Source organism: Cephus cinctus, unplaced genomic scaffold (assembly GCF_000341935.2).
Source record: "Cephus cinctus unplaced genomic scaffold, Ccin1 Ccin1_scaffold1343, whole genome shotgun sequence".
NCBI lineage: Eukaryota > Metazoa > Arthropoda > Insecta > Hymenoptera > Cephidae > Cephus > Cephus cinctus.
This window is the reverse complement of record NW_014333756.1, coordinates 591,217-610,429: the sequence shown is the minus strand read 5'-3', so window position 1 is coordinate 610,429 and position 19,213 is coordinate 591,217. Positions and strand designations below refer to the sequence as shown.

Sequence of the window (19,213 nt, the reverse complement as noted above, 5' to 3'; positions counted from 1 at the left end):
GGGGGGGGGGGGGGGGGGAGGTTACGATCGGATGCGAATTCCGCACATTTTCATTTCTCCACACAACTTTCCGCACATTGAGTTTGCGCTTAAAACCCGTACGTTGAGGGTGGCTGAAAATTTTGGAAAAAAAAAATAAAGTAACTGTTTATTCGCTCAACGATATTCGTTTTTGGACACGAACAATGAAACCTGATGGGAACGAATAAACTTGTCGAGGGTAAATAAAATGCTGTTGGTATGGCTGTTTTAATTTGGTTGAGAGACTTGCGGGATTATTGAAACAATGGATGAGACGGGTCCAGTCGAAATGTTGGTACGGGGTTGGGCAACGGGAGTCTTGAGTCTCGAACGAATATAAATTTCTTATCGTATCCACGAGTGAAAGGGAGAAAGAGACCTAAAAATAATTCTAAAAAATCCTCTCGTTAGAAGCCTAAATCAAAATCATACCGTTTCTCACGGAAAGACGAAATTTCCATGCGACCAGTTTCCCTAGAAATTCTGAACAATTATGAGAGTGGAACCGTCCTCCGTGTAAATACCCGGTGTAAATCTTACGAAAGGACTGTCGTGTCATTACGGTGTCATTTGCTTACGGAGAAGTTCCGAGTATCTTCTACGAGAACAAACTGCCATCCTCATCCTCGTCCCCGGAATCTCTACGAGTTCACCCGCTTCCGGCATCTGGGTAGAGAAACTAATGACATTCGCGAGAGCCGAAGTAAATACTTGGGAACAAGAAGATTTAACGCTTTGATGAGAATCATTTTACAAGATCATAAATCCCCTTTATCCAAAATAGCCGTAAGTCGTTTTTGAACTTCGACCCAATTAACGATAACCATTCTTAAAGTACAGTCTCCGTCCTAAATCTAATCGGAAACAAAGAAAAAGGTCGTTAACACTGCTGCATCAATATAAAATGAAGCTACCTGCTAATAATAATACATTTACAACTTGGACAAATGGTGTTCATATATAGTACGTTCAGAATGATCGATTGGGAAATCATTAGCTTCTATATGAAAATCCTTTTCGGAAATCAGTAGTGCGCCCCAAGGATTTCCAGCTGTCAAACGAAACGCACGTGTACTGTCGATAAGCGTCAACCGAGTGTCAACAAAAAAAAAAACTGGCAATAAATACACGAACAATGCTAATAACTTACTCTTCGTTCGACATGAATAAAACAAAATGCGAATTTCAATAGAAGCTTTAAGCAAACTACTAAAAAAAAGGAACTAAGAAAAAAGAATAAAAATATATAATCAACTGAGTATACAGCCGCGAATGGAAGCAGAGTATTACAGGGGTACCAGGCGAAATGCAAAAAATTCATTCGTTATGTAATATCGTTCAAAGAATAAAAATATAATATTTTATCGGGACCCTATGGGTACGGTGAAAGCTTCGCTGTTGAATCGCACAATTCCACATTGAATGACACAGTAAAATATAACTTGTGTTAAAATATAACAAAAAAAGTGAATCAACAAATCACAAAAGGATATGTGGTCGTGATCGAAATGTGAATAATTATATTAATTTTCTTAAACGGAGAAAATAATTCGACTCGAAAGTTTTCGCGGAGCCTTCTCCAAAGTAGCTCTCGAAATTCCAAACTGTCGGGCAAGCGTCCGCGTAAGAGGCAACGTGCGAGGTTGACCCTGATTACAGCGATACGTTTGGTTCCTATCTACAGTGGATTGGGATTCGTGCCGCGCGAAAGTCAGCATCCTCCTCGGCAATCGGAACCATCAAGGGCTTGAATGATGGTGACGTTCAAATAATTCTACGAGAATTTATTATCCCGAATATAGGAAAGCGCCACGCTGATGGATCCGCATTCTGCATTCTGCACTGTATAAACGATCCTTGCGGTCTGACTGGGAGTTTGAATTATAAATTCCATTCAAAGATTAAACCAACCCCGACTCATAGATAAGTTGAGAACAAAGGTATCACCCTGTACATATATATATATATGCACGTATATCCAGATATACCCAGCATTCCAAATCGTTAAGTGAGTAAATGGTACGTTTTATAGGAAAATTAAATAAATTTACATGATACCGCATACGTACACGAAGCAATAAACTGTTGAGCTACGTATAATTACGAATAATCAATTATCGTTTACGTCAATTATTCAAGCAAATAAGCATCCCTACAGACCAATCAGATATAACCGATAATCGCTGATAAATTAACATATATACACGATATCAAAATTTCTTCTTTTCTTTTTTTCTAATACCACCGACCCTCAATCGGATATCAAAGAGTCACAAGACAATAAATATATAGTACTGATAACAAGTGTCGCACGATTTGTATACGCTTTACGAATCCTAATCACGTGCAATCCTAATCCGCAAAAAAAAAAAGAGGCGCCAACCACTTTCTTACCATTTCTCATCGAGCTAAGAATTTCAAGCACGTAATTCACCTTGCGTAATAACAGAGATACTTTAGCCACGTTTATTAAAGCTAATATCCAGCACAGTCGTACGTGTTTCCAGCGTAAAGTCCCGAGAACGGCGAATAGACAAATTTCACTCCTTCGCGTTAGCCCTTAACCCCGAATCCCTAAAAGGCGAGTGATGACAGAATAAAAAAAAAAAATTTTATCAAGTCAAAAAAATGCACCGTCCCTCGTGACAGGTCGAGCAGGTGTATTGCGCAATCGCCACGTGAAATTACATCGTGATTCGTACACAATTAAACCCGCACTCTGTCGTACCAATTAAGCATGATCCCTTCCGTCAAAGAACATACGTATATACGAGACCCCCTGTACACAGCTACGTATAAATGCTCCATGGAAGAGATGCCCACAAATCGTGTGTACGCAGAGAAAGACAACGTAGTGCAACGAACCGCAAGGCGATTTCTCGGACATTGCGAAATATGGCTTTTGCGAAATTTGAATATACGTAGAGTCGACCGTAACCAGCAGTGATATCGATTTTCATGAGAGAGTAGCATGGCACGCGATCGAACGGGGCAATGGTAAACACAACCTGCTGTCAAACGGGCCATACGTCTAATACCTAAAATACAGGGTATTACGGGTATCATTGCATTCTGTCAATGGATTATTAAGTAATACGCGATACAAAGTGAAACCCCTGTAATAAGGCTTGGGAAAGGAACAAAAAAAAATTGATCCTTCCTCGTCCTCAACATTTTTTTATACCATCGACTGGCCAAGTGCAACGTGCCGATGCACAGGTCGCTTGCATACGGTAGATACGACCAGACGTCCTATCGCTTAATGAAATCGGAAAATTAATTTCCATCTTCGACGCGATCAGCTACGCGAACTTTCCAGTCGTCGAACTTACGAGCGACATCGTTCTCGTGAAAGTATTATGGGTCGCTTCGATGCATGCGAATCTTAATACGTGTCGAGTGGGTAATCCTTGTTGTCAACTAAGTAGAGTCGACTGTATATAGTGTGTGTATAGTATTATGTCACTGGTATATCAGATGTATATTACACCCTGTGGATTTTATCAACCACCCCCCCCTTCCTTCCCCCGCCGACGACAACCCCCCTCTCACTTACTAAAATCTTCAAACATCCGCTCGATGGGTCTTACAATTTTTCAATAAATCTGGAGGCTCCTTGTTTTTCCATGTACAACCTACTCGCCAAAAGTTCCCACTTTGATACTTTCAAATAGATAATACACGTATGATACTCGTAACGGAAGCTGACTTCACCAGGAAGTGCAACACGCTGTTATATCATCCCCGCCTGCTATCCCCCTCATACGTCTTGTAAATTGTTGCACGATTATGTCACGAGTGTGCGAATATATATGTTTGCATTCCAGGAAGGAAAGCAATATCTGCACTGCGCTAATCGATAAAATAAATGTACTTGGGGTATACGGTATTAATGACGGGGAAATAAGTTACACCCTGTATAAAAAAAAAATTTAAGAGGAATATCATTTCTGGGGTTGAATATCTCTATTTGACGATGTACGTTGGCTGTATGTATAGTATGCTTGAATATAGCTCGATATTGTATTCGATAATTGCATTGAACGATTATTATTATTATTAAGGGACAATTAATATTTGTATTTTATGGGTAGATTTTTCGAATACTGAAACATCTTGAACCGAGGGCTTTAGATTTTGGCGATGTATATAATTTGAGAAAGTGGATGGAGACGTAAGGTCTCTTGACATTGAATTCAATCAAAGCGTCTTTACGGCTCGGTACACTTAATCCACTTTATTGGATACAAAAGTTTTCTAGCGAATCTCCAAATTTCATCAATTTCAGGAGACCGAGCCTATGGACGCTATTAGACAAGTATCGGAGTCTGTTTAGGTCCGATCGCCGAAATGACAATCAAGACAATTAATTAATTACTACGGTAACGCTGCACTCGGGATTTTCATGCAAACTGGGATTCACGTCAAATTTTATAAATGACGCATTGGTCTATTTATATACATATATTTTTTAATCCTGCAATTAACTCCATTTCTTCGAAAGGATAATTTCAGTGAAGTACCCGTTATCACACTACCCTGATTCGCATTCATTTAATACTCGTTTCCTGTGCATGGTATACATTTTTTTTTATATTTATGTAAAAAATCTTTACTTATGGAGGGTCAGCCCTGGCGGAAGCTCAGTCGAGAGGTATTTATTTTAGAGAAGAAAAAAAACAGCCAGACGAATTAAGAGCTTTCAATTTTTTCTTTTTTTTTCTTTCTTTTTTTTCCCCTGGAAAAGCCATTATTACTTTTTGTGACAAATATATGTCCTATATTGGACAAATATAATATCGACAGACTAATAACATAATCGATAGATCGCTCACGTTCCTTGGGAAAATGTATTATTTGCACCAATCCTTCAGATGAATGTGACTCAACAATCGCAATTATTATATGTATATCATCGTCTGACAGATGACAGCCAATTTTCGTGTAACAAGAAACGCCATAATTGTTTATGATTGTATGATAAAAAAAAAAATGTAATGGAAAAATAGAACACACGAGTTAGGAAAACGTAATCAATCGGATTTTGCATAATTTCTTTTTTTTTACTTCGTCTTATCTTCATCCAACTAGCTTCACTGTGTCAATCGCTAGCTATCATGATTACAACGTGCTCCAAACAGATATGTATATAGGTACTATATAAAAAGACTCGAGAACAAATTTACTCCGATAAGTTAAAAACCAGCGAGTTAACATCAACCGCAAAAATAAAATTCGAAAGTTACCCCATGACCTACCCCCTAAGAATTTCATGACTTCCGAGCAACAGATCGTATGTCAATACGACATAACAGTCGTCGTAAACTTCCTACCAGCAGACAAAAATTTTCGTTATCTATTCAATATTCAAAAAGCCTGTCCACTTGTCTGTAAATTGACAACATCAGTTACTTTAACCTGTCACGTAATTCGCATAACGTAGAGCCACGTTTTCACTCCCCATAGAAACTTTCACGGCCTATCAATAAACCATCAGCCATTTCCAAGGAAGAAACGAACTTTGACATTTCCTCGAAAAGCAAGTAGTACCCGAAGTCAAAATTTAATAAAAATTCAAATAATTCTCTCACGTCACAGCATCGATTTGACATAAAAGAAGAACCTCCACTCACGTGATAAAACAAACTTAGAGCAATCACGAGCTCCAATAATCCACCGTCGCTTTGCCTTTCTTCAAAATTGTCTTTCAGTTTTTCTTACCCTCCGCTCGAAAAGAAAAAAAAAATTCTTCATTTCACAAATATACGAACGGTACTCACCAATAATTTCGGGCTTCACCCCAATCAGCAGAGTAGTCACAAGAAGAAGGGACACGAGTCGTCGGCAGGATCTAACAGCGCGTATCGTTCCCATCGCGGCACACGTCTAAGTGTTGCGCGTGTCGCGTCACGACTGAAGTTCTGCCGTGGCGCGTCTCTGTATATTCGCCACTCTAGACGTAGCTCTCCGCCCCACCATACTTGCCAAAGCATCCCGCCACCCCCAGCAGCGCGCCGCCTGCCGGTACGGAGGAAGGGTTTCAAGCCGACGATACGCGCCATCCAACCCTCTTGACGCTCCTCGCTCTCGTTGCGCCTCCGATGCCAATGCCTGCCCGTGTGTATATATACTCAATATAAATATATACATATATACAAACAATGTACTCACCGTCAATCGTTTCTATCGTACGAGCCCCTGCAGCTCCCTTCAGACTGTATGTACAGTTTCAGGGGTTACGATACGGGTCAGACTGCAGGTCACGCTCGACCACACATGGTCCATGTCGATTCTCCCGTATATCGTGACATCGGCATGTGCTAACTTCGACCCTCGTACGCGACATGCGACGGTTCCGGAAGATCCGAGTCCGTGGGAAGATTTATCTAGGGGAATCGAGACGCCGGAGGATAATTGCAACGATAAAGTTAGCTAAGCACGCAGCATTTGCGAATCTCTAGAACGCGATAGGTATACGTACCCCTGTAGGTAGATAGTTGAATAAGGTAAATAAACGTGAATTACATTGTATGTCCTATAGAAAAGTCATGAAGGTACTAAAATCGTACCTGCCACTCCGACTGAGCCGAAGAATGTAACTTATGCTTCTGGAATTCGGAATCCTCGTTGACACTCACGACTCTGAATCACAGAATGGGATGATATTAATACAAAAGTGTTGAGAGAGATACTCTGTACTCTTGGTACGAGATACTCGTTATTCCGTATAATATTCGGAATTAATTGCCCGGGGCTAACGGGTACTTTGTCTTGTCGTACGTATATGAAAAGAATATAATGAAAGCTCGGAATCGCGTGTCTCGGAATAAGCGCCGGACTCGTTAAGACATGATTAAAGAAACGCCATTTAATACGTACCGAGTAATAGCACGTAGGATATTAGTCTCAGTCGAAATATTTAATAGACATTTTACAGGGTGTAAGTACGTGAAGTGTACGTAAAATTATTCAACGTACCACTATGAAATATAAGTTTGATTTCTTAGTCTCCTCCTACGTAACCTCGAAATCTTTCACTCGACCGAATCGGATGGTTGTCTTGAGTGCACGGAGGCTTGTCGGTGCTTACACTTTTTTCTTTCTACTCCTCGTTCATCCACAATGCACTCGCGGGACATTTGAAAAATGATTAGACATCCTTAGCAGAGGCTTGCAATGGGCCTGGTGCATCTCGCGCCGGACGACGGATAATTCTTTAACGTCAGTGTGAAACGATTTCTGCAACAGACTTTCCCTACGCTCGCAGTTAGCCGTAGCCGAGCCAGACAAATGGTTCCTTCCTATGCCGCTTGGCGGCGGCAGCGGCGGACGGTGCTGGAGACACGGCGTGGAAATGCGACGTGTGAGTCGTGCAAGTAAGAATAAGTGAAGCCAGTCAAGTTGAGTGTCGGGCGTATTCCCTCAAATCCTTCCAAACAATACGAGCGGCAGACATTTCTTGGTCGTAGGATTGAAGTAGGTCACGACCTGAGGGTTCACACGTGTTCGCGTATGTGCGCGCGTGTCCCCTGCTGCTTTTCTTTATGCAAAGGAAACTCTTCGGGTCATGCGGATAGATGGCAGCTGAGGTAACTAGGTATCTGGACATGTGGTACTCTAGGGAATTTGTGTTTTCCTTACTCTTGAAAAGACGTCCTAAAAGTTCTCATGGAAATTGGCCAATGATACTGGCAGAGTCGGCTGCACTTGAATATATTTTGGTATGAGATTTCGTCTTTCTATTATTGGACCGCGAGTGAAATTCCGAGACAATGCCGTGTATCCTTTATGCTTTTGCAGGAAGAACACGGGACAGCTACCCTCGTATTTATTATTAGCAAAGGTGGGTAAAAGTCGAGACTGCGAAAGACTCGCGGACGCGAATTCTCACGTTTCCAATTCTTCGTTAACACTGAAGGGTAACTAATTGCAGAGACGAGGGTCGGTCTTGGTGGGTCGTGAAATTGCCGCTCCAATGGAAAGGAACCAAGCAGACACTACATAAGCACGAGAAACCTGCCATTTCCTAGATGCCCAACTATACAGACATCTTTTGTTTGCACGCAACTATAATTCTAAACAAATAAACTCGCCGACGAAAGGTTTTATTTCGCTAATAACATCGTTTCACTTCAATTCCCAGTACACCGAATGTTTTTCGTAACCGTCGGCTAAGAGAGTTTCACTCGACTCAGCCAGTTTTCCGTACTGAAATTCAACGTAAGTTTAATAAGTTCTCTTCTACATTTACCCACGTACTTATACAGTCCGTTTCAAATTAACGTTCCGAGACCACTCGAGATTTTAATCCACGTCTGACATATCCTCACCATAATGAAATCTGACACGTCCAGTGAATCACCCTGTACATACAAACTTTACAAAGAGTTACTAAAGGGCCACGCTGCTCAACCATGTTTCTATTAACCCGTATCGAAATTTCTAGAGATATCTTTCATACGCTTTATTTCTTTCTCTTGTTATTTATTTTTTTCCCTTTTTTGCGTATGCCCCAAGAGCTGCGAAAAATATATCTTGGCCGTCCGCTTTCATAAAACCTTAATCAAAATAAAATTAAATTACAGCGCATAGCGCAATTACATAAGATGCTCACAGGATGAGAATCGGCAGAACGGGACAGGGATAGGAAAGATGAACGAAGTGGATGAGAAAGAGAGAGACAGAGAGAGAATACATTACCTCGACATTGATTGACATTCGATTCCCCGGTAAGTCTGATGTAAAGGAAAAACATCGTTGCCGGCAAAATTTAAACTGTAGATGATATGGGTACACCTCCAAAATTATTTAGTACGTACCTACGTGCCAACGCAGACTACACCGTTCTACGTACAGGTAAAATGTTTTACATGGGTAAGACGTCAGGTATCAATCGAACATCGTCATTTCCAAATGTTATTCGAAAACCGTCTGCGAACACGTTAGACACTTTGACTTGCTAACTAGGTTAATTTGAATGTTTAAATTCCGTAGCCGTGCAACTCAATTTGTGAGGAGTCCGTGTCTGGTTAATTCCTTTCCTTCGTCCCTTCTGCCGACCTCTGACCTCAAACATTCCACCTTTCCAGCCAACCTCGCACTACTCTCCTCCCCTCGTTCCTCACGTATTTCTCTATGCTACCTAATTGGAGCTTTATTTTGCGGTTTATGGTACCGACGATTTTCCGAGCCACCCCTTTTTAACGGTCTTCATACTCCTTCTGATTAACGCGACCGACTCCAAAAACTGCAAATAAGAATCTTCGGCTCATAATTACCGCCACTCTCTGATACCTTCTTGTAAAATCGAAAAGCTACCCTAACACTTTTATTCATTGTCATTCATTTTTCTATAAGACTATTCAAGCTGAACTTACCAAATTAAGTCAACCACTCGGATTTCTATGCCAAAATCAATTTCGATTCTTGAGCTCGACTAACCCGCTATACGCGCTGTCTATTCATCGTTCAGATATTTTATTCAGAAGGTAACTTTATCATTTCGACTGTATCGCTCGAGCCTAAATAAGCATAAAGAGGGCGTCGAGCGTAGTTGACCGTAATTAGGGTGAACACAATTTTATACGACATACGTATGTTGTCACGACTGATATGTATAAACAATATATACATATATATACACGTACGCCTACTTATATTATATATAATTTAAGCATAATTATCGTTTTACGTATAATTGACACTTGTGTGTTATCAGTTCGCAAGAAGCTTCTTTCCCCTAAGTGGAAATGATATGTCATTTTGATAATAATTATAAATTACAATTTCGTTCGTTCCCGGTCAACTGATATCCACGTGTATTCATTTCACGTTACGCTCAGCAGGGACCATCCTTCAGCTTGTAGTAATCTGAAAGAATTTATTAATTTCAATAAATATCCAATATCAAACACTGCTTCTAATTTCAAGCGTCATATATTCACGTTCATTGATTTTCAAGTAATGTATCATGACTACAGTATACAAAGGTAGACTGGGGAAAAGATTGTTGTAATGAGAAAAATATAGAACGTTGTTTGCATAATGTTACCGTCGGAGTATGTTAATAAATATTGCATGTTATTATTCTCCTGAGAATAAGAGTGCAGTTAATTTAACTAGTAGAAGGTATCGTTGGACGGCGACATCGGTTGTACTTTGAGGGGCCATCTACTTACGAATCGAAACGCAAATAAGTCCCCTCAAAGTGAAACCGATGTCACGGTCTGACATACGATTTAATTAAGACCGTAATCAGGCAATAATAATTTTTATTTTATTATTTCAATTTTCCATATTCCCCTTCGACTTACTTGTTCTATGTGCACCTGCGATGTACTTTTTCGTGTTATTTTTCTTCACAGCCACAATCCCGAATTTCGTGCATCGATTGTAGCAACGCATCTGACAGACATTAGGAAAGGTTCTGTCCCCGCGATCTCGATCCCGAGCACAAATCACGAGTGATCCATCGCCCTCGCTATCTTCCTTATCAAGAAGCGTCGATTGGGAACGATCGGCAGTTTGGTTGGCCTGAGCAGCTAATGTTTCGCTCTCTTGGCAAGGATGACAATTGCAGACAGGATCGACGATCTCATTCGTCGCCATAAGTACGCATTGTAAAAGCACTGAAAAAAAAGGTGTATCACACTAAAAAAAAAAAAGTTTAATATTGAAAACTTGAAAATTTCAATATAAAATACTCGAATCGTATATCAGCCCCGTATTTATTATGTAACAATAATATGTAAAACCGCCGTAGATAAAGCGAGGTCAAAATTGTCTGGAAAAATTAAATTTAAATAAATTACGGTAGCCACTGTCGGTCACTGAAATTCGTCCGTTTGATCTCACGTAAAGGGCCATCTCTTCATAATGCTTAAGCACTCGCATAACGAGACTCGGGACCAGAAGGAATCACGAAGTAAATTAGACGTAACAGTTGTCGCGTAATGTAGCCAAAGCACGGAAAATTTTCTCGAGATCTCCATGACAAGAATGCCGGATCATCTCGTATCTGAATTCAGACCACGAAAAAGGTAGAGCCAACTTTGAGAATCCAGCTGGCTAATGCAGCAAAGCCTTGTCAAAACAGCAATCTACATTCCTCGGTTGGATACACTTCCTGCTATACGTAATACTCACTGAACCAAAGAATGACGTATAACAATTTCATGGCTGACACGCCGGCACCCCGAAGTACGAGAAAGTAACAAAAAAAAAAAACGGAAAAAAAAAATGAAAAGGGACAACTTCAGGTTACAAGTGGATCAACCAATTTTACCAGAGACACTTTGATTTGTACTAAATCTCCTTTCTGTTTTAATGTTCTGTCTCTCTCTCTCTCTCGCATAGGGCGCGGAGACGAGGGGGGAAGGTTATCTCGAAGAGCAAGAAAAAAAGAAAGGTCCAGTGACGTACCTACGTCGGGACGCTTGAGGATTTACATAATTTTTCAATAATGATTGATAATTCACAATGACGCATTGTGATTGTATTGTCATCCAAATTTCATCCAGAACGTGAGCGTTATTGTTGCTTCAGGAACATTGGGTAAGAGGGTAGACTTCGATACGGGGTGTTTGCGGTCGTTGTTGTGGCCCAGTGAAGGGGGAGACTGAACAGTGGACTGACAGACCTAGGGTAGAAATGGGGAGGGGGGTGGTTCAGCAGGAAGTACAAGATATAGAACGAGAACAAATGGTACGGCAATGCTTTACGCTCGACTACCCCTTCGATTTCTTGTATTGTAACAGCATCCGTTCAACCCTTCCAAAGGACCAAGGGTAGAAAATGTCAGCTTGATGTAGACGAGGCGAACAATATCATTCTTAGGATTACAATATCGTACTTTGAGAATGGGACAGATAGAGGATGTCCAATGTCCCCATTCTTACTATTCGGACACGTTTCCAATGGAACGAATAAATTTGTTGTGGTTCCGGGAAAAAAAAAAAAAAAAAAAAAAAAAAATGTCGTAGGGAACCGTGATTTAGTACATACGGCATTGGCTACACTATATCAGTGTAGAGAAGCGTAGTAACCTCCGATCCCCCTGAAGAGAGAAAAACAAGAGTGTAAAAATCATCCGCCAAAAAAAAAAAAAAAAAAAAAAAAAAAAAAAAAAAAAAAAAAAAAAAATTGTCGTAGGGAACCGTGATTTAGTACATACGGCATTGGCTACACTATATCAGTGTAGAGAAGCGTAGTAACCTCCGATCCCCCTGAAGAGAGAAAAACAAGAGTGTAAAAATCATCCGCCAACGCGTCATTGGTACAGTGATTTCTATTTTGTAATTTGATAAAAAAAAAAAAAAGATATATATGTATGTCAGGGATATAAAGTGATATCTCTGACAGACGAATCGGCTGATCAGCCGGTAGAAATTTCATTGAGGGGAGTTTACAATAATTTATCACTGACCTTCGCAAACGTCAATTTTAAGTATTGATACTATAAATTCCGGTACACAGGTGGCTGGGATAATTAAGTGTAAAAGTCTGACGCATCGACGTAACCTCGAATCGTTAAGACGAACGCGGAACGAGACGCCAAGCTCAGGCTGGTTATTGTCGCATTGAAACGCTGAAAGCGCGACGATTAAAGTTCCCTGATTGCGAGTTACATTATATCATTGAATTAAAGCGTTTATTCCGTCGCTAGTATAGAAATCAGACGGAATCGCTAATTTCGTAGCTTCCCGATAGAATCGCAGAGAAACGTTCCAGCGTTCCAAAAGCTTCGGATTCGCTTCGTTAAATCAGTCCGACAATGGCGCCACCGTAGCTTCATGATAATAATGCCTCGACTTATGAACTAATTTGCATTTTAATGCGCGATTCTATTGTTTGAGGTTATTGCTGCGCGAAGGCTAAGTGCTACAAGCAGAAAGCTTCGAAGGGTTCAAAAGTAGCGTCGATTTGTTACGCGGTATCAGTGATTTTTAAGTTCGAAAGAACAATGTAGCCCGTGCGAGAGGTGTTCGTTGTTTTATTTTTGGAACTTTTTTTCATTGTTTTTACGCTCATACCAAATTCACTTTCACGATCTCAAATGGAATTGGAGCGACGCAACTCTTTCAGCTGGAAGGTAATCGCATTGAAAATTTACCAATGAAACACCTAACCTACCCTCCTACATTAAATATATATATATATATATAGACGCATATATACGAAATTTTCTAATTAGATGCGTTTTCGACACCCGTTGACATTTACGTCACATCCTGACATTTTACACGTTGGCCCACGCTGTTTGGATATATTAGTTTCTCCACGCTCGTTTCACACGATAATGTTAAAAAGCCAAGATACGACTTATTCGCGACATAAAAGAAACGTCCCTCGTCGTAGGCAAATGTTAATGGCGTAATTTCATATTATATACACCAGGCGACGTATGCGTACAGGGGCAAAGATACGACGCACCCCGTGCGTATTCGCAGGGGTCGTTGGAAACCCCTTTATTATTTTGTCATAAACTTTTTTTTTCTAAAATTCCTAACCGAACGAGATAAATCGTTATTTTAGGTTATGCTAACATTTTTCTTCTCCGGATTACGTCACGTGACGTTTCATGACGATTTAAAAATTGATAATGACGTTTCAGCTTGTCGTATTGATTTAACGTCGATCGATCGACAAACAAATTCGCGTTATACCGCCGACACTTTTACCCGGAGAGTTTTCAATTTTACGTCCGCGAGGTTCGACACCATTATGCGCAGCAGCGTCGAACAGTGGACGAGGGTGAGTTCAGGGGTCAGCGGACGGAAGATTGTCAATCAGTACCAGCTATCTAGTCTTGATTACAGTTCTGCTATCTATTCATCTGGTTCGCGCAATGTGTACCAGACCTCGCGAACTATGACCCCGCGTTTAATTTACGTCACTGCAACAGATGCAATTATACGTCAATATTTTTTTTTTTTTTTTTTTTTTTTTTTTTTTTTTTAAGGGAAACGTTGCCATAAATTTTCTCGATTCCCATTTTCGACTTTTATTCCGTCGAATGGTTTGCCGCACGAAGCATCGGCAAACTATCGCGAACAGACTATAGCCATTCATTTGGATACACGGTGGATGAGTAATTTTCAAAAATTTATCCCGGAAATACCTGAAATTTCATAAAGTCAACCCTTGAACCCCGTCCCACCCTTACAATATATATGTATATATACCCGCACCTCCATTCAATCCATCATCCACTGCAATTCATTGTTATCTCCAATCTGCCTTCATTCCGCCGTATTCACATTTTCGCCATATACGAACCTTTGGAAAATTGGATTAAGCCCCATTCGAACTTGCGCAATCGCAGCCTACGGAGCCAAGCCAAGATAAGCTGCATTCGATTGAAAAAAACAACGCGCGTTCCCCGGCATAAGACATACGGATATCCGAATGCTCAAAGCAATTTCAAAATTTTTCGGCACGCATGCTTCGTTAATAATTTGCCAAAAATTCAAACGTGTCTCGCGAAATCTCCTACGTATTCGAAAAATCGTGTCCCTCGTACGAATTGTGAGATATCCAATTTCCATGAAAAGAAAAAAATAAAAAATTTCTTACCGCGTCATCTACATACGTAACCACTCTCATTAACCTCTTATCGCAGAACGACCATAACGAAAATGTACGAAGGTCAATATATTGCCGCACGTGTTACGAGAGTCACAGTTACCACGTGTCCACGTGGTGGTTACGTGGCGTAAAAATTGACGTGGGGCTGGAAAATGAATGAGTCCACGTGTCCACACACGGTCATCGTTCTTTCACACGAGCCGTTCTTTACATATTCGCGCCTCACAGGATCTCCTGAAACGATCCCGTACGTGAGGTCGAGGGTCACGGAGATTACCTACGCATATGTGTTGCGTAGGGTGACACGTGTCGAAGTAAGGAGAGAGCGCGAGTGCCATGAATAGGTGAATGAATAAATTGACCCTGATTAAAAAAAAAAAAAAAATAATCGATATACGTAAATAGGGATGATCGATGAATCAGTAAGATAAAATTATATCTGAGACTCAACAGGTGATCTAATAAAAAATTGATATCGAGCTTTTAATTAGCCCGACGTGTACGTCGTCCGCGTATAAAATAAAAGCTGATGTTAATGATTCGGGACAACCCTGGTAATAAGGGTGATCAGAGGGTTAGGCGAGGTCAGATTAAACCTGCTTGCTGATGAGTAACGTTCATTACAGTAGCATCAGCCCGGATGACGTATGTGCAAGGATGCCGAGGTAATCCTACATTGATAAGTGGAATCCTGCATATCAACGTATTTACGTGGAATATCCGCGAATCTCTGCTATCACTGTATTCGGCATGTTAAATCCTACTTGTGCGACAGCCAATAGCTTTCTCCACTGATATCATCCCGATCGACATTGATTGGGTGAAACGTCAAAATTCTCCAAAGGGACTGATCGATATTTGTTTTTTGACTCGAACCAAGTGCCTTCGAAAATATATCGAATTAACAAATTTACTCATATACGTAATCAATAGTTACACGTAAAATCATATACGATTAAGGTATAACGTGGTGGCACGTATAACGGGAAGCCTTAGATTTTCGTTACGCCCTCCTATTACGTAATTACAATAATTAAGTTTTGACGTCTTAATAATTAATGTATAAACACACGTAGGAAGTTCCTGTATTTTGTTAACGCGTCAAATATTTTCTTCTGTCCGAGCAGCTACTCGCGACGCTCTATATGTTTATAGCTAATGGACCGACTTCCGGCCGAGCTTGTACCCTCCTAAGCGTCTAACGATCCGCCCCCGAAGGATCCCCAAGGCGCTTAAAAGCATCGAGTATAAAATTACGAGACTCGAGCGTCTATGACGTCTAAGATCGGATAATATCGTGTTAACGAGAGTTTCATTCGAGGAAACTTGAGCCGGATATTGATTCTGGCAAGTCGCAAGGCAGATCTATCGGAGCGCGCGAGGACCCGTTCCAAATGATGAATTAGCGTAGGGCTCACAAGTTTTCGGCGTCGCTACTCGTATTACGCGATTATATGGAAACTGCAAAACTAGCTAAAACGTATGGCAAACAGACTCATCGTTAATAACCATCAGAATCAACAAGCCCGACAAGAGGTAACTCGTGAGAGTTCAATTGATATTTGCTTAAACAATAATTATGACGAATTAATCAAACTTAATATAAATCATACATCCTGGCATGCCCTGTGTGAGTGAACCCTTAAAAAGAAAAGATGCATTTCACATAAAAGATTGACACGTCCTTATCACTCAAGACGTTTGCATCTCGCTGAGTGTATCCAAGGGGTTCTGAATCGAACCTGGTTAAATAAATAATTCCCCCAGGGCCTCGGCCGGCATTAAGGGTTGAAACGCCGGGTCAGGATGGATGCCGGCGAAAGTAGCAGGAACTTTACTCTGGAGCTTTCCCAACCACCGTCAGGGGTGTTCATCAGCCCGCGGACTTGCTTGCGGCGGATGTGGGGTCACCTCCATCCTCGGATCCCTTCAGAAGAGCCCTCGGTTGGAATACCTACACCTTACCCACGATAACCGCCCTTTGCTCCCGTGCCTCCATCCAGCTCAGCCTCTTCCGTCTATACTCACGGTACACCAAACCCACTCACGGCCTTCATTCCTCTGACCAAAGAGTCTATCCGCTTACGCGAGCGCGAATCGGAGATTCTGCAAATCCGAGAACACTTCCACTTCCGGCGTATTTTCCGTTCCGAGTTCCCTGTACCGTTGGACTGTATAACTGTATATAACGCCGGGTACCCAGACAGTACAGTGACACCGGTAGAGTGTATACGGGCAAATGTTTCTGCCAGCTTTGTTCTCCGGCGGGAGGGGCGGAGGAGGGGAGGGACGACGATGATGTCTGAAGCGATCCGACGGACTTCGTGATGTTTAGCTGGATACGGTATAGGGAGAGTGACGTATGTGGGTCACGAAGGGGTAGTTTCTGAAAATATTAAACTTGGAGACTCTTCGATACAGTCCGTAGGAGACTTTGCATTTATTTTATACCCTCGATGCTTCTTCGAGCGTATTACCCTTTTCGAGGTTATGGATGCACGTACTTGTGTGTCTATGTACCCGTCGGGTTGTCCGGATACTCTCGTTACAATTTAGTTCCAACTTTGGCCGCCGGAGAGCGCTGGAGGGCTAGTAGAATTTACGAAAGATTATGATCCTTTATTGGCGATCCAACCGTACGCCTATATATACACGTTTGAATTTATTTCTAAGCGATGCAGAAATGCGTCACGATTATATTTGCTGTCAGCGATCATTTTTGATTGATCTTTTTTTTTTTTCTTTTTTCTTACTACGTTTCGTGAACCAAGTACGTTCGATGGGCTTGGCTAGTGTACGAGAGTCGACGTTATATTGTATGTGGAATTCGACGAGAACGCCGATCGGAAGTTTAATGCGCCCTGGCTCGTATGGGGTATGTCGTTTTGGACAAATCCAAATTCATGGCCACGCGATTCCCCGTAAAGCCAGCGGGGAAAACTTGATGAAACTAATTTAACTGCTATCGCATTCTGCATCTATTAGAAATGTCCTTAGTACGCGCGATCTCGACTATTTCCATGGTAGTTCCCGTGGCGATGAGCTAAATACTTGAAGGAGACATTCTCTTCGAAAACTGCTGGCATGTATTTTTTTGTCCTGAAATTATTAACGTATAGGTATACGATATATATATATATAACTACCTGCTTTAATGTTACAGATGTATTTTATCCTTATAGGATCGATGACTCATAAAGAAGAAATTGGACAAATAATTTTGCATCTCAATATCGAGTTCAGGCATCCGTGAGAAATTTGATTTTGTAAAAATAAAAGATATGACTGAGTACAAAAAAAATAATTAAAATTAAATTTATCCCGTTTTCACGTAACATAGAAGACTTTGACGTGGCCGATGACGGAGCGGGGCAATCAAATAACAATTAAAAGTTGACAGGCTGGAACGGCTGGCGTTATATAATGAGCGGCGTCTGTAATAAATTATGACGTGATAAAAAAAAAAGAGAAAAAAAAATGATAAGAAGACCGAGAGAAAAAAATGCGTTATCCATTCTCTTTTTATGTGCTACAGTGCAGTAGGTATACACTTGATTCAACAAAGCAAATCAGAGTTCGACACGCGATGGCGGTATGAAGTATCACGCGAGGTCGCCTCCCTTTCGGTCGACCATTTTCCTGGCTTCATCGCCCATCCCTTCTACGCTGCAATGTTAATTTCAGACTAATTTAGGAGCGAAATACGGTCCAAAAAAGAAAAGAGAACGAAAAACGGGAATACAGAACGAAAGATTACAGCGATTACGTATCACGATGATTGCTCGGGGGTTGCATACACCCTTATTATTAGCGGTTAATGAGAATTCCTTATTGGATCTACTCCTAAGAAACTTTCGTTTCAACTATTCCTTTTTTTTTTCCAGCAATCTTCAAACTACCGGTAATCGACTTTCAAATCGGTTCGGCAAATAAATATATTCAAAATTACTTTCGAAAACGTTTTCAGAAGTATGCCTCCTTCGTAACTTTTCGATTAAATTTTTTTTTTCAAAATTTAACTATTTACCTGTAAATTCCATTACGTCACGATTACTTTCTTAGTCTAGTATATATATACCATGTTTATGTCTTGACAAAGGATGCTTTCCAATCATCTGCAGCCTTGGGTCGACATACGTAAAGGCATTTCCGAAATTGGGTCGAAAATCGTAACCCAAGTTATAGCAAGCTTTACGTGGTAATATTGTAATTGAAAAACATCCCTAGGTCTCATAGAATCCCTAGGGAAATTTTCAAGTGACATTTGATACTTTCTTCTAAGTAATATACATACCTAAAATAGCTTCTAATTTATTGTATAATCGACAATATAATTATCGAAAGCTACAAATAACCTTTTCCAAAATATCTTCATACTTTCAGATCAATCCTAATAATATGATATTTAATTCGAACCTACGAAGCAGACAGCGCACGAAAGATTCTGCGCTTGTGGCGCCATCTGAACATCACACGGAGTAGCGTACATTTCTGGATTCCTGTAAATACCCAATGCCGGTCACACGGAACAGTTTAAATACGAATAACAAAATTCGCCGCATAGAAATAATTCACAAAAGCTTGACATTCCCCCCCCCCCCCACAA

At 40.8% G+C, this 19,213-nt stretch overlaps 3 protein-coding genes across 9 annotated transcripts in view; 1 reads left to right on the top strand and 2 right to left on the bottom strand.

Annotated features, from left to right (window-relative positions):
- Nucleotides 1–7,270, bottom strand: part of LOC107272988 (opioid-binding protein/cell adhesion molecule homolog) — an 83,864-nt gene extending 76,594 nt beyond the window's left edge. Inside the window, exons 1-4 of one of the 4 annotated variants that reach the window (XM_025090310.1) lie at nt 7,000–7,270; nt 6,503–6,663; nt 6,193–6,407; nt 5,802–6,132 (exon numbers count right to left, since the gene is read on the bottom strand). In XM_025090310.1, the coding sequence (XP_024946078.1) occupies nt 5,802–5,895 (94 nt within the window). In that variant the 5' untranslated portion in view covers nt 5,896–6,132; nt 6,193–6,407; nt 6,503–6,663; nt 7,000–7,270. The remainder of the gene's footprint in view (nt 1–5,801; nt 6,133–6,192; nt 6,408–6,502; nt 6,664–6,999) is intronic. The other 3 variants (XM_015750742.2, XM_015750741.2, XM_025090309.1) reach the window with 3 other exon arrangements.
- Nucleotides 7,271–9,481: 2,211 nt separating this feature from the next.
- LOC107272989 lies at nt 9,482–11,336 on the bottom strand. 4 transcript variants are annotated; one of them, XM_015750746.2, is made up of 3 exons: nt 11,167–11,336; nt 10,335–10,671; nt 9,482–9,891 (listed from the first exon to the last, which is right to left on the bottom strand). In XM_015750746.2, the coding sequence occupies exons 2-3, from the start codon at nt 10,627–10,629 to the stop codon at nt 9,860–9,862; spliced, it is 327 nt and encodes a 108-aa protein (XP_015606232.1). In that variant the 5' UTR covers nt 10,630–10,671; nt 11,167–11,336; the 3' UTR covers nt 9,482–9,859. The 4 variants fall into 4 exon arrangements, with proteins under 4 accessions (XP_015606232.1, XP_015606231.1, XP_015606230.1 ...); XM_015750745.2 differs by having other exon boundaries at nt 10,335–10,649; XM_015750744.2 differs by lacking the exon at nt 11,167–11,336 and adding an exon at nt 10,833–11,154 and having other exon boundaries at nt 10,335–10,649.
- A 1,429-nt stretch (nt 11,337–12,765) lies between these two features.
- The window catches only part of LOC107272983 (serine/arginine repetitive matrix protein 2), a 134,201-nt gene continuing 127,753 nt past the window's right edge, over nt 12,766–19,213 (top strand). The window contains exon 1 of the mRNA XM_015750730.2: nt 12,766–13,111. The gene's annotated coding sequence lies outside the window, so the exon portion shown is untranslated. The remainder of the gene's footprint in view (nt 13,112–19,213) is intronic.

Excerpts from the sequence above, each read along its gene's own strand:
- LOC107272989 (XM_015750744.2), bottom strand. The coding sequence starts at position 10,914 with ATGCGAGTGCTTAAGCATTATGAAGAGATGGCCCTTTACGTGAGATCA. Across the intron at positions 10,650-10,832 it reads AGTGACCGACAGTGGCTACC|TGCTTTTACAATGCGTACTT; the intron begins GTAATTTATTTA and ends CTTTTTTTTCAG. Across the intron at positions 9,892-10,334 it reads CGCAGGTGCACATAGAACAA|ATTACTACAAGCTGAAGGAT; the intron begins GTAAGTCGAAGG and ends AAATTCTTTCAG.